This window comes from Mercenaria mercenaria, chromosome 12, assembly GCF_021730395.1.
Source record: "Mercenaria mercenaria strain notata chromosome 12, MADL_Memer_1, whole genome shotgun sequence".
NCBI lineage: Eukaryota > Metazoa > Mollusca > Bivalvia > Venerida > Veneridae > Mercenaria > Mercenaria mercenaria.
In genome coordinates this window covers 37861455-37877779 of record NC_069372.1, presented here as the reverse complement: position 1 = coordinate 37877779, position 16325 = coordinate 37861455, and the positions used below count along the sequence as shown (strand labels likewise).

The 16325-nt window shown below is 36.1% G+C and overlaps 1 protein-coding gene across 1 annotated transcript in view; it reads right to left on the bottom strand.

The window, feature by feature from the left end:
* Nucleotides 1–255: 255 nt before the first annotated feature.
* LOC123535278 (uncharacterized) overlaps nucleotides 256–16325 on the bottom strand; it is a 64399-nt gene continuing 48329 nt past the window's right edge. Inside the window, exons 14-17 of the mRNA XM_053520520.1 lie at nucleotides 5274–5294; nucleotides 4880–4945; nucleotides 4340–4376; nucleotides 256–3045 (exon numbers count right to left, since the gene is read on the bottom strand). Of these exons, the coding sequence (XP_053376495.1) occupies nucleotides 602–3045; nucleotides 4340–4376; nucleotides 4880–4945; nucleotides 5274–5294 (2568 nt within the window). The 3' untranslated portion in view covers nucleotides 256–601. The remainder of the gene's footprint in view (nucleotides 3046–4339; nucleotides 4377–4879; nucleotides 4946–5273; nucleotides 5295–16325) is intronic.

Below are 16325 nucleotides of genomic sequence, written 5' to 3'. Positions count from 1 at the left end.
TGGGGAAGAAATAATTAAACAATATACATTTTCTGCTGATAACATGTGCTGCTATTAATTTCACAGTATTAGTTACATAAAATGCAGGGCTGTCTATTTTTGCACTTATTTTATTCTATATCTATTGGAAATATCAAACTTTCGTATTAAACGAAATTCGATTTTTTATAGTAAGCCTCTCTTTGCTTTCGTAGCTGCTATTGTATGTCAAATTATCTTTTATGTGCATTTTGGGAGAGATTAATGATAAAGAAATGTGTAAAAATAGTTTAATCACTTATTTTGATATCTAAATAACGGCAAAATATCGTCGAAATATTTTTCCGGCTACTGGTTTACCTCATGGGGAAAATAACTTCTTTTTGTGACCCCATTTGAGGCCCAATGGAAACCACAATTTACGTCAAAACGCGATGCTGATTACAACATCGGATGCAGACGGAGCTGAAGTTTGTGCAGTACGGATTTATGTCAAATATTTTTTGAGAAAATAATGGAGCCGAGATAGGAAAATGTTTCCGGCTACTGGTTCCAAACCAGTACATGTAAAGTAATGTACATTTCAGCCGAACTGTTTTTCTGTGCAGTGTTGTAAGCTTTTTCAATGCAGGTCGTCAATGATGTTTCTTATTTTATCCCAGTCCACGCTAACAGTTGGGCATCGCTGCATTGCTCCAATTAAAACATCTAAAGTAGCCAAGTCCGCCTCTTGTTTAAACCATTTAAAAAGCATTGCATAAATTCTCCTTGATGTACTATTTGGGTTCTCTTCAATAACATGCTCAATCTGAACCTGTGTGATCCCAAGTTCATGACCCAATGTTTGCCAGTTGTGACCTACGTGTTGTGATACTTTACTCAATATTTTTTCACTAAGCGATGCTTTGGGGATTTCTATCGGTAGTCTATTGTCAGTATACCATTCACTCATCGCTTCTTTGGTGGTGATAGCATGCGGGCCGAGGTCTGGACAAGGGACCCGTTTCGAAGTCTCAGTCTGTTCCAGTTTAATGATAGCTTTGCTACCCCAAAGCCCATGACTTTCTTGATTACAACGGAAGGTAGTAACGTATGGTATGGTATTTACTTCCTTCTCACTCTTCAGCTTTCGAAATTCATGCTTGATCACTGACTCTGCAAATCGACGGAACCTGTCACACTGTTCACTTTCAATATATTCTAATGAACAGAAAATTGCAACCGTTAATTCAATTGTTTCAGTTCTCATATCAGATATGCCAACATGATGTTCGTTAAGTCTTACTACGCATACATTTTTGTACATTAATGGCTTGTCCCGAAAGTGAACGACCGGCCACTTACCGATTGTTCCCGCGATCAGTTTATGGTAGACTGTTGGAACTATTGTTGAGTTGCTAAGTTCAAGCACAAAACGTAGTTTTGTTTGCATTTTCCCGGCCAAAAAGGTTTCAAATTCCTCTTCAGGAGCCTGATCTCTCAATAAACTTGGAACCACATACCATCCAAGACCTGTTGCACATTTTGTGTCTTCATCATATTCGGTAGCCTCAGAGATGATGTAGTGTTTTGTTAGAAACGCTAGTAATATTTTCTTGTGTTCTGTATACATAGATTCAGGATTTTTACTCCACTGTCTGTCAATTAAAGGCATTTCCAGTCTTCCTTCAACTTGAAGCTTTGTAAACAATGGCCGAATTTCTGGATCATTCTTGCAGAAACGTGCACTTGTAATGATGCATTTGAAAGCATCAATCAAGTATTGCGGATCCAGCACGACGTGTGAAGATATTGGTTCCTCGTCAAAGTAGATGAACGTTCCCTTGGCATGATGGTACTGGAGAAAAAGTTTCACTTGTTCAGCAGATCTTAGTGGATATTCATTTGAAGCATCGATTTCCATTACAAATTGAAAGGAGATTATTTTCAAACGAACCTTTTCTTTCAGAGACTTTTCCAGCTGAATCCACTGTGCTGGAATTTCTTCTGTTTTTGCTTTTTCATTACCGATGTAGTAGATAGCTTCACGTAACTCGGATACACCTTCATCATTTTCAGAAGTATTATCTACTGCAAAATCTTCGCGGTAAAGATGATTTAAGAGTTTTGTACCATCAAAAAGGCTTCGAATATTTTCAAAGAAAGTCTCCACTTTTCTACTGACATCTCCTTTTAGTTTATCTTTATGTGTTCCAACAAGTATGACAGTAGGTTCAAATCCGTTTTCCGATCCGACGAAGGAGTGAATGGAGTTCAGCCAAAATCTTACAAAATATTCCATGCTCCTTTCATGCGACTCAGTCGGGAAGTCTTGATCTACTGCTATTTCATTTAGGTTGGATGTTAAATCTAAGACCAAGAGATAGATCGCCTTCCTGCTGTGAAACATTGTGTGTGTAGCGTAGAATATGAACTGCCCACCAAAGTCCCAAAATTCGATCGACGTGTCCATATCACCATTGGACTCTGTTGAGTTCTCTTGACTCAGCTCCAGTGCAAACCGCATTTTACCTTCTTCTGACAAAATGGAACGCTTTTCTAGCATATTCGCTGATATTCCTTCGTGACATCCATCATCTGTACTACTTCTAGACGTTTTAGATCCAGAAATTGTATCGCTCTGTTTTTCATGCTCTCCACTAATTTCAAATGCTTCTTCAGTTTCCGGCACATTCTCGTTTGTTTTTTCATCGTTTTCATCGCCCGAACACGAATTCTGCTCCATTGCTTCAAGAAATGACAATTTGTCCTTGAAATATTCTTTAGTAGATCGAGCAACAGCCACCAGTCGTTTCATGGTCCCCGAAAAATCCAGGTCATCGGAATTATTGTAAGAAAGTTTCCCTTCCAGTGTTCGCTGGCAGATATAGTGTTCAACATCTATTGCATTTGTACTTTCAACGTTCTCTATGCTCTTTTTAAGAATCCGTCTCATCAGGGTTGTCTTTCCTTGCCCATAGTTTCCGACAATATTCACGCGGATGGACCGATCAAGCTCTTTACCTTCTAATAAAGCGAGCCTATATAGTTCTAGTGTGTATGGATCTTGCTTAAGTTCTTCTGGAACTGGAAAGTATTACAAATTAAATCTGTAAAACTATTAAGCATGTGAAGTGCGTGTTAGAGTTCAGATAAGTTCAAATTCTAGGACAGTGAGAATAAATTAATGGTGATTTTTGGGGAACAATTAGCAAAAAAGATACTTGTACTAGTATAACTTTTTGTTAGGTAGGTAATGAACTGTAATGTCATTTATCGATGTAAATATGTTTTAAGCAAAGTAATGGGACATTGAATATCTGTCATCCGTAAGTCTAGAGCTAAATTTCAGTTTTAACAGTGGATGAACATTGGCACAGTAATGATGTTTCTGATAAACTGGATCAGACCTAAGTTTAATTTAAGGTAGTAGATGTGTAATAGAGTACCTCCTTTTTGAAGAGTATTCAATTCCTACCATAAACCCACATTTACTGCAATTCTCGGGGGGGGGGGGGGGGGGGGGGGGGCGTAGGTTCAAGCCCTACTGGGACCAAATTTTTTTCCCCCTTATTTTCGATTTTTTCTAGTAAGTTTTTACTTCTTTCAAGACTTATGATAGATTTATTGTACAAAAATGAAAAAAAAACATTTGATAAGCGATTTCTTGCTGTTCAAAGTGAATTTACTACTTAAACAGAAGGGGTAGAGTTACACATCTGTAAAAATATTGAGTTACATGTGGTAAAAGTTCTCTATTTTGCTTCCATTCTTTAGATTACATATTGTGGAAGAAATTTAGGTAGGTTTTACATCTGTCCCAAGGTAATTTTTGAATGAAGTAAGCAAAATTCAAAACAGAAACAAGGATTTGACCTTATTTTTTCAACGTTGAAATAAGAATTCTGTATCATTAAATCCGTTTACTTGAGGAACACTATATAAAATGATATCCACATTTCTATTTTGTGTTTAATAATTGTTTAACAAGAGTTTGATGATTCTTTTATTAAAATTAATGGTAAAATGAGTTCTCTGCAAACATTTTATATAGCGGCCATCACTTTGAAATTTTTCTCTACTTGAGCTAGAGGAGATACCACAAGTTATACAAAATTTAGAAAAAACGGCATGGTAAAAGTTGTTTAAAATTTGCAATACAGTGCAAAACACGGTCATCTTTAAGAATATACCATGCAAATGCCATTTTGTAAACATTGCTATTACACCTCTACTACCTTAACTGAAATATTTTCTACAAAGATGAAGGGTATAACATTAACACAGTCGTTTTCACTTAACATATTTAACGATTTTTAAGTAAGAAATGGTTATACATATTGTAACAATGACAGTTCAATTGAAAGCTACGTATATTTACCTCTGTTCGCGCTTTTAGGTGTGTTCCAACCAAAGTACTGTAATTAATAGAAGATATTATGTTAGTTGATTATACTGCGAATATGTATCACTTCGAATCTTACTACAAATAGTAAGTGAGTCATAAACATGCAATGCTTCCTGTTCAGAAACAAGGTAGTGCTTGAGCATCCAATGAATCGAAATTCAACAGGTGCTTCTATACTTTACTAGGTACTTCCAAAGCGTCAATGTTTCTAAGACACCCTGTTCTTCTTAAGTTCAGATACAAAATATCTAGGGCTTCTTATTTAAGAAATGAAATGATTTTTTCGGTGTTCATGCGAAATGAACGACAGAATAGGATCGGCAAATCTAAGTATCGCGCTAGCGATTCATGTTTAGTTTAATTTAGTCCGATCTATTTCACTTAACTAAATAATTCAAAACATCATACATACTACCATCTATCTGTAGATAGTAATTCTAAAACATCAGAAATCTATACAATTAGATAAGACGATTGTTTTTTCTGTAATATATTAATAAATGTCATACACACCGGGTATATCCAGTTAAACATTTTCCCTGTTGATGTCCAGGCAATTGCTTTGTTTTCTTTTTTAACCTGAAAACATTTTTGATAAGTTTAATAACCCTTCTGATATTTTTCCACCACAGTTTCGATTTGTGTTTGGCCTACTTAGCGATATTTGGCTCTAGCTGTGTTTTCTGTGCTCATCTACCCTAACCTTTTAATTTTGATTTATACTACCTTAAACATTTAGACTTGGGACAAGTATGACATTTCATTTTGACGTCAACCCTATTTCACTTTAAAGGTAGAACTGAAATGTAAGGAAAATGGTGAAGACGATATTTTGATAAAATTTCAAAATTGTTCATGGGAATATTACATATATCTGGTTATTGTGTACCTATAAAAGTTTTCTTACCTCTGGAATATCGACCGGGTTCTGAAAAATACAAAAAACGTTAACAGTTTTGGCCATAAAATTAACATTTTGATCAAACACATATTTAGGCTTACTAAACAGTAGCAACTTTATTGGCCCAGAGTAGATTAGCCTCTTTAAAAGCTATAACGTGCACAACAGCTTTCACTATTATGTACGGCCTGCTTATTGGCTATCCGTCTACCGTCAGGTTTTCTAACTCATCCGATGACGCGGGGGACTATTCCCGAAACGTTTAATAGTGAAGGTTATAAAGAAAATAGGCTGGAATTGTGCACTTTTTAGAAGAGTTTGGATCTTTATCTGATATGTTGCTATTATCTATAAGGAAACATTTTAGATGTAGAACCACCTCTGCCCTCCCTTTTATGGTAAATAATAAGGGTCAGAGATATGTCCCTTGAAATCATTTAAAAAAGGCATAGGTATACAAAATTGACCAGATACCTATTTATGTAATATAAATGCCCCATCATTTTATGCGAAATGTATGTCGGAGGAAATTATTAATCAGTCTGGGTGCTCAAAATTGAAAATAATGTGCTTATATGAGAGTTACGGCCCTTGAATTTGTCAAATTATAGAAAAATTGGACAACATTTATATTGGTATATTTAGAGTTTGGTTTTTGAATAGTTTTGTTCAGCTACATTTCCGAAAACGATGTTATAAGTAGTAAAAGACATGCTAATGGGTTGTGAAACCCTATTTTTATGCCCAACTTCGAAGAAGGAGGGGTATATTGTTTTGCAGATGCCGTTCGGTCTGCCGGTCGGTCGGTCGGTATGTTGACCAATCAGTTTCCGGTTGATAACTCAAAAACACTTGTGCCTAGAATCATAAACTTGATAGGGAGGTTAGTCACAACCAGCAAATGATCCCTATTGATTTTAAGATTAGTAGGTCAAAGGTCAAGGTCACAGTGACTCGAAACAGTTAAACGGTTTCCGGAGGATAACTTGAGAATGCTTAAGCCTAGAATCACAAAACTTGATACGGAGATTAAACATGACCAGTAAATCACTCTTACTGATCTTGAGGTCAATAGGCCAAAGGTCAAGGTCACAGTGACCCGGAATAGTTAAACAGTTTCTGGACGATAACTTAGGAACGCTTAGGCCTAGGACCACAAAACTTGATATGGAGATTAAACATGACCAGTAAATCACTTCTATTGATCTTGAAGTCAATAGATCAAAGGTCGGTCCGGGCGTCGGTATGTTGAACAAACAGTTTCGGTTGATAACTAAGAACCTTGGCCTAGATCCTAAACTTATAGGGAGTTATACAACCAGCAATAATGATTCCTTGATTTTAGATAGTAGGTCAAAGGTCAAGGTCACAGTGACTCGAAAAGTAACGGTTTCCGGGTGATAACTCAGAATGCTTAAGCCAGAATCACTAAACTTGATAACGGGATTAAACATGACCATAAATCACTCTTATGATTTGAGTCAATAGGCAAAGGCAAGTCACAGTGACCCGGAATTTAAACAGTTTCTGACGATAACTTAGAACGTTAGGCCTAGGACCACAAAACTTGAATGGAGATTATAACATGACCACGTAAATCATTCTATTGATCTTGAAGTCAATAGGTCAAAGGTCAAGGTCACAGTGACCCGGAATAGTTAAACAGTTTCTGGACGAAAACGTAGGAACGCTTAGGCCTAGGATCACGAAACTTAATAAAGAGTTTTATCATGACCAGCAAATTACCCCTGTTGATTCTGATGTTTGTAGGTCAAAGGTCAAGGTCACATTGACCAAGAAAAAGTAGACGGTTTCCAGATGATAACTCAAGAATACTTGGTCCGAGGAACATGAAATTTGATAAAGTGGTTGCTCATGACCTTCAAATGACTCTTATCGATTTTGAGATCAGTAGGTCAAAGGCCAAAGTCACAGTGATCCAGAACAATTAAACCGTTTCCGAACGATAACTTTAGAACGTTTAGGCCTAGAATCACGAAACTTAACAGGGTGGTTGATCATGACCAGCAGATGAATTCTGTTGATTTTGAGATCAGTAGGTCAAAGGTCAAGGTCACAGTGATCTAGTACAGTTGAAATGTTTGTGGATAATAACTTGAGAACGCTTGGGCCTAGAATCACGAAACTTAATAGGGTAGTTGATCATGACCAGCAAATGACCCTGTTGATTTTGAGATCAGTAGGTCAAAGGTCAAAATCACATTGACCCGGAACAGTAGAACATATTTTGCCAAATAACTTGAAATGCTTTGGTCTAAGATCAGATTTGATACAGAAGTCATTTATGACTGGTAAATGACATTTAATTATTGATTTGAAGTCAGTACGTCAAACGTCCAGTGCACGGTGACCAAATAATTTTTGCAGTTACTGACAGTACAGAAATATCCAACAGTTTTTCTTCAGGGTCAAAAACAGTTCAAAACTTCAGATCAAGGTCAGATATGAATAGAGGCCTATAAATTATATAAACATAATTATTAACCATAAGCTTGTCATCATTATAAAAGCTTTAAGTTATTCCCTTTATGGCAAGCCAATTGTCCAATATTTACGTGAACCCGGTCGAAAAACTAGGATTAACGATCGATAAACTAGGTTTTTCGAACGTAAAACTATGTTTTTCAAATACTAACCTACATTTTCGAGCGAAAACGTAAGATACCGGGCGTGAACTATAGTTTACGCTCGTGAACCCAGGTCTACGTTCGATAAACTAGGTTTCTCGACTGAACTATGAATTTCGGTCGTTATCCTAAGTTTACGAGCGTGAACCTAGGTTTACGAGCGTGAACCTATATTTACGAGCGTAAACCTGGGTTCACGAGCGTGAACCATGATTTATGAACGTGAATCTATGTTTACGACCGTAAACTTGGGTTTATGACCGTGAACATGGGTTTAAGACCGTAAATATAGGTTCACGCTCGTAAACATAGGATAACGACCGAAATTCATAAGTCAATCGAAAAACCTAGTTTATCGAACGTAAACCTGGGTTCACGTTCGTACACTATGGTTCACGCTCGTAAACCCAAGTTCATGGTCGAAAACATAGGTTCTCGCTCGTAAACATAGGTTCACGTCCGTAAACTATGGTTCACGGCAAGCCAATTATCCAATAATTACGTTCTTGGTCGAAAAACTAGGATTATCAAATATTAACCTATATTTACGAGCGAAAACACAGGATAACGGTCGTAAACCATAGTTTATGTCCTTGAACCCATATTTACGTTCGATAACCTAGGTTTCTCGATTGAACAATAAATTTCGGTCGTTATCCTAAGTTTACGAGCGTGAACCTAGGTTTACGACCGAAAATCATAGTTTTGTTCGAGAAATTTAGTTTCTCGTAAACATAGCTTCACGCCCGTAAACCTACGTTCACGCACGTAAATATAGGTTCATTTTCGTAAACTTTATTTTACGGTTACGGCCGTAAACCTAGGTTCACGCTCGTAAACCTATATTCACGCTCGTAAACATAGGTTCACGACCGTAAACATATGTTTACGGCCGAAATTGATAGTTGATTTGATAATCCTAATATATCAATCGTAAACCATGATTTACGTTCGATAAACTTGGTTTCTCGATTGAACTATGAATTTCGGTCGTTATCCTATGTTTACGACCGTAAACTTCGGTTTACGAACGTGAACCTACGTTTACGAGCGTGAACTATAGTTAACGACGTTATCCCATGTTTTCGCTCGAAAAAATAGGTTAGTATACCCAAGTTCACGTTCGTAAACATAGGTGCACGTTCGAAAATGTAGGTTCACGTCCGTAAAGTATGGTTCACGGTCGTACACATAGGTTCACGTCCTTAAACATAGATTCATGGCCGTAAACCCATGTTCATGCCCGAAATTGTTGATTCTATAATCCTAATATACCTACCGTAAACCATGGTTTACGTTTGATAAACTAGGTTTCTCGATTGAACTAATAAAAAGTATGAGTTTCGGTCGTTATCCTATGTTTACGATCGTTATCCTATGTTTTCGCTTGTGGGTTCACGCACGTAAACCATAGTTTACGAACGTGAACCTATGTTTACGACCGTGAACTTGGGTTTACAATCGTGAACCTACATTTACGAGCGTGAACTATGGTTCACGGCGTTATCCTATGTTTCCGCTCGGAAATGTAGGTTAGTATTCGAAAAACCTGGTTTTACGTTCGAAAAACCTGGTTTATCGATCGTTAATCCTAGTTTTTCGACCTAGGGTTCACGTAATAATTGGACAATTGGCGTGCCATATCCCTTGATGTAAACTTATTGTTTGCAGGACATGATTTTAATAAAACAATATTATACATGTGACAGTTCAAATTCAAGTTAATCAGGAGTCAAAGGCAAAAATAATCTTGTAGTATCCGCAAACGCATAAAAAATGTCAAAACCTTTCTCTGTCGATCTACATGAGTACAATGTATTTGAAATATGATTTTACTGTTGCTTAGAGCCGTCGACATCACATTTTGTTGTTTCTATTTCAAAGGTCATGTCACCAAATGAAAAAAAAATTGACACATTAGATACTTTTATACACTGATTTCTATATCAACTATTTTAATATTCTATAAACTTTGTAAATGAACACAATGTTAGAGTTTCTTTTTGTCAACAGAATAAAGGTCAATGTTATCTGAGAAGAATTGCATTTTGACATTCTTATTGCTTTTCACAAGTATTTAACCAATTATTATTTTTGTACAAATATTGCGGTAGCCGTTGTTCAGTTCTCATGATATTACTTTACTTTGATTTCATAATGTTTTAACGCCAATTGTATATGCCACATATTTTGTCTGTCCGCCTCAAAACATGACTCAACATTTTGTCTCATACATGCATATAGTGTTACGGTCCAGCTATGTTTCAACTCAATTAATGTGCGTATCTGTGGTAACGTGTCAACGGCTGCTGGACTCGTACAGTTGATCTGTTATCAAGACGGACTAATATTCGATCACAATAATTACAGAATACTATATTCTAGTATCTGTAATGGTCCTGCGAGCTCGTAGAGGTGATCTTTTACCCAGACAGACAAAGACTTGATCACAAAATTACAGAACACTCAAAATTCAAGCATCTGTAATGGTTCTGTAAAGCTTCTGTAATATTAGTGTAGGTATGCTGAGGGAAGAAGATAAATGCTTAGGCTACTTAAGTGGGTCTGTACCCAGTTATCAATAGAAAGAAGAGCAATACTGTTCCAACTTTACTGATTTTAATAGATGCCTATACTCTGGTTTTACGACTTGATGATTTCCAACATATACGAAAAATATATTCGTGAACGTATAATTTATGCTTCGAAACGGCGCACACTTCTGACGTTCAAAATCCTCCGTAGAAATAGACGAAGTTTGGTTAATAAATATTATAATACGGCTTTTCTATATAAAGATCGTGTTTGAGTCAGTGACCATTATTAAATGCGAAAATAATTATAAAATAGATCATCTACGTTTCGAAAAATGCGTATCAAAGTCTAAATATTGCAGACCAGTTATATAGTGTTCTAGCTTTAGTCCAAAGAGGTAAATGAAAAGTCAAACTGGTTGAAGTACCATTTAATTTCGTAAATTACTGTTCTTTAGCCGTAACGTATGCTAGAAAGCTGTTGTAAAACTGACTGCAATCGAACATTTCCAGCCCTATTTATACTAAATCTAAGGAAACGAACAAGTACTTGTTCGGAAAATGTTCGACGGTTCGTTTTAGTTGACGTCCAGTGTTCGACGTTCGAAAATCGCTCGATTGACGTTCGGAAACGATCAATTTTTGTACGGACGAACGCTGTCAACCAACCAAACCAACCAGAGAAAATACGATCTCAAGCTAAAACTGAATGAAACTTTGATAGAAAATTACTGTTACAAAGAGAAAAGGCTTTCTTAAAATGATTAATACCATGGGATTTCCACCAAAATAAGTCTTTTGCCGAAACATAGTGATTTACAGTAATGTAAACAATACACTGGAAACAGTTGCTAATGACAACGGAAGTTATACAATCCCATCATGCATCAATGATCATGGCTGACGTAAACATGAAACCTACATGTGAAATAACAATAAATGCAGCTTTCTTGCAAAGTGTGCGCCGTTTACGAGTTAAAACACTGGTAATCATTAGATATAATAACATATTTCATAACCCTAACTGTTTATAGCGTGACATAAAAGATTGTTGGCAAAATAACCATAATTTGCATCACAACAACAACAATAACAACATGTTACAATACGAAGGCAATGGTAGGGTATATCATTATTGAGCTAAATTTAAAAACAAGTGTCAATGAGAATCTACAAAACGAGTTGTCAGGTGATTAGAGGGGCGTTATGGCCCTTGCATTTATTCACATTTTCATGTTCTTCACATTTTATCGTCATTTATAAAAAGCATGATTGATACATGCGAAAATCAGTGCCGCGAAAATGTCAACTAATGTATAGTTTTATTTTTTTGTTTAAAGCTTGTCTTTTTGTATTCAGCCCGATAAAACAAATTTCATTTCGTCGATGATAACATCTGAAATTTGTCTTCAAATATGTTGCGTGATCTTTTAATTCTTATATACGTAATAATTTTAGCATGTCGTCATGTGTAAAATCTGTCGTTAGTTTATCTATGGTGGCTTATTTAGGATGTTTCGTGATGTTGCGTTGTCTTGCGCGCGGTTTATGCAACACGCTGCTGTGTGTCGTCCTAGCACACACGCCATCACACAATAACATAATTTTGAAAGTTGTGTGTGTTGTTTTCGTATGCGCGCCAACGAAACAAAACGAAACTGATAAAGATACATAGAACCCGACAGAAGGATACATTTGATTTCGTATCTAGAGTAACGGAAAAAACTTTCATACATTTGATGGTTTCTAAATCTTTCACTGGAAAATAATAAGGTGCAGCTGTCGGCGAGAAAGTGTTTTCTTTGCAGTGAAGAGAGAATGTCATTCAGTTGCTCAAAGTTATTTATCAATGACTTATCGATGAAAAAACTGATAACTTGTTTTGTAAAGAAAATTTCTAAAAAGAAGTTGGAAAAGCATGCCAGTAATATTTTTAAGCAAACGCAACGAATGGCAAATAACGTCACGGTGTAATCATTATAATTTTGGGTACAATAAACTCTTGTAAATAAGTCGATTGTCAGCAGTTTTGCAAAAGTTTGATAGAATGTTTATTATCTTAGTTTTCTTATTTCTATTACTTTTCAAGGGACAGTTGTAAGTACTCGAAAAGCCGTCAATTTCTGTAATAATGTTACTGATGCGAAACCAAGGTTACTGATGCGAAACCAAGGTGCGGGGAACATCTTAAAATCAGGACTAAGCCTAATTTTCGGTATCAATTTTGCATTAAATGTGAAAATGACATAACATGTTTTTCTTAGATTTGTGTTCATAAAAAAATCTGATAAGAAAATACCAGTTTTATCTGGGTTGAAGCAATTTTCACGAAATGCGATTGTTTCTTTATATGTTAGAATGTACTAAATGTCTCCGCTACTATTTTCAATGTAAAATGACAATGCATAGCATTTTCTTGTCAGCATTTTCAGCCTTTCACTTCTTGCGAAATAGTCCTTGTTTTGAAGGTCTGTCTATAGACGATCAATAAATAACAAAAATATTGGCTTTTCCATGATGCAGTGACGCCATGGTCACGTAACTGTGATACATGATGAAAAACGATAATATTGCGTAGGAAAACATCAGCAGGTACCTTCATTTACTTTCATTCTACACAGCGGGTTCTACACAAACTTGGAACAATATAACGTTACGTAGCTTTAAATCATCCACAGACATTCTTCTTTACAAAGAAGTATCAATACAGCATATATCTGGCATGAAAATGACCTTTAATAGGCGGGAAAATAGCACTATATACTGATATGGACTACTTTCGGTGTGGACACGGAGGCATAATCGGCGAATTACTACCTTCGTTCCTTATTTGAATACTCTCTAAAGAATCTCCACTTTCTTTTGAGTAGTGAATAGTTTCGTCAAGCTCGCCTTGACGCTATGTTTGCCTTATTTTATATGAACGTTTTATTGAATATCATCTGCATGTTTTTTATCAATATTTACAAATGAATACGTGCATACTAGCAATTAATAGAATTTGTCTCGGTCCAGTGGTTTTTGCCGTAAGCTTAAGAACATTGTATGAGAAAATTGCAATGAAATTGTCAAATAATAATTTCAGAAAGTCTACTTATGACTACATTGATATTTTATCCACTTTTATATCAATTAGTGTTGGCACGGCTCCAACCTTGTTCTTTACATGCATTTTTACAAAACAGGTCAATGTCTACATGTTTTACATGCAGAATTGCTTAAATCAATACATATATTTTAAAAACCCTTTAGAAGTCGGCGAGTCTTTGGCAAGGGGCTTAAACTTAGCCAACGCCAATAGTTAATTTTTCATCCTTGTTCATCCGTACCCCCACTATGGTCGTTTTCATATCATTGGATAATTTGTAAAATAATACTGGATTTCTAATTTTCAAAGTGATGATTACATCTTTGATGGGATTCAAAGGCTTTTTTTCTTACACTAAAACGTTCGAAATTCGCTCTCCGTTGACCCCGAGAAACAAACATTTTCGCTGGGAGGCCCTGTACCCTCACCAGCAAAAGGGAAACCCCTCCCGCATCTACCCCCATCTGGACCCCTCCTGCAAAAATATCCTGGATCCGCCCCTGAGACTAGACATTGTCAACCTTCAGTCTGTTTGTAGAAATGATAATTACTGTACAAAATACATATTGCAGACATTTAAACTATTTAAACCTGATGGAGCTCTGTTATATATCAAATAAATGTTATTATGCCAATAACAGCCTTCATTTAGGGGTTTTAGCATGCCTGCATCTTAAGCATGACAACAGACCAACTTTATGACCTCCGCTGACGTCGTTGATAAGCTTAAATGTTGTAATCGTCAGTTATATGAAGGAGTGCCTGTCTGAACATTTTGCACACAGTTTTACTAGTACACCTTACAATTTCAAGTTTTCAACGAGTCAGTTGGACAGCTTATTCACAGGAAATGTATTCTACATTTTAAATAGCGTTCCGAATACATGAGGTTAGGTGAAGCATTTCGGGCAAAAGGAAGCGACCTAAAAGACTTTATTCATACCTAAGGGCAGGTCCAAATCCAGAAATATCTATATTAGATGGTTGAAACGAAGGTGTCACAAGCGAGACAATATTATTGCCAAAATAGTTGGGTGCAACTTTGGTGAGTATAGGACACTCCGCGGCTATAATATATGCATTACCTTGGACGACATTTCAAAGTATTCAGGTTTATCTCGGATTTTTTTTTTGAAAAACATGTGGAACAAATATCATTAATTGTTTAGCTGTTCCTTTGCATAGGATACATATTCATCCAGTGCTTTAATAAACAAGAACTGTCAAGAAGTCACGAAATCGCAACATCTATAAAAATATACCTACAACTGAAACTGAAAGTACTTTTTGCCTGACTGCCTAGCTGTGTTCCTCTTTGTGACCTTGTAATACTTCGCATTTCTGTACAAGACTGACGATAGACACACGGATACAGGATTTACTTTTACACTAGGTCTTAGAAACAAAACAACCTTTTTATATCAAAGTATTAAGTAGAACATATTCACAAATAAAAAGTGTTATTATACAATATACATTATTTTCTGTTAATGTGCTATTTACGATAAAAGAAGGGTGAAAGGGACATCAAGTTATGTAATTCATAATGACTGTTTTATTTTGCAGTATAACAAATTCATGCATGTACACACACACACACACAAAGTTCAATATATTATCAATACACAATTATGCATAGAAAGTTGTGCTACAAAAGGAACAAAACTCCAACACAATGTTACTTCCCCTTATCGGTACAGTTTGACAATATTCCTTCACGGAGGTTGCAAAGGGAACTAGAATGGTGCCGACAGAAAATGTTTAATTCAATAATGTTGTCTACCGACGGCTCAATAATGTGTGAACTGCAATACATTTATAACAAGAGGGTCATGATGACCCTGGATAGCTCGCCTGAGTAATATGACCTACATGTTTTAAATGTCAAATTGATACTAAAATATTAAGAAAGTAAGTCAGTAGGTTATAGTTATGGTCACTGAAAGTCAGTTTTAAGATCGATGTGCAAAACTGTACATGTCATCCCAATTTCAAGACTGTAGGCTATCTTAAAAAACAAAAAAGTAGGTCAGTAGGTCACACTCTTGATCACTGCTATTCAGTTTTAAGATCAGTATGCAAAACTGTATATGTCATCCAAATTTTAAGGCTGTGCCTTAAAAAACAAGAGCTCTGTCAAGCGGGGCAATATACGCCCGACCGGTTACATCGGAGATTCGGAGCATAATTTAAAGAACTTGACTGTTGAAGCCCAAAGAACAGGAACAATAAAAGGAAGAAATTCCTATCAAGTCCACAAAAAAAACCTTATCAGGTACAGGTATGTCAAAATACACCTAAAATAGGAGGTACCATCCATGTTGTACCACAGAAAAGTGGTCTCGGGTTTTCCCTACGGCCAATGATAAAAACGTTTCAAAATAATCTACTTATAGCAACATAAAAGGGAAGTAATTCAAATCTGTTGAATTGGTATCACCCGCCGAAAGGGTTTGTGGTGAGGAATGGCAAAAGATATATCCGGCAGAAAGTTAAGGATGTTACTAGGAAGCAAATAATTCCATTAGTCAAAATCAATTTAACAGAAAATGAATGCTTTCTTGGGGAGGGCAGCGGAGGTGACCAGGTGAGGGTATTAAACTTCACATGTTGATTATTAATATTGATGGAAAATTAGAAATGAAAAAAAAAAGAGTATAGGCCGGAGGGATGCATAATCGGGTTGGTAGGCATGACTGAGTGGAGGAGTGAGGTGGGAGAACGGTACAACTTGGCATGTTGATATATATTGATGGAAGGTTTGATTTTTTTTTTAAAAAGGAATGTT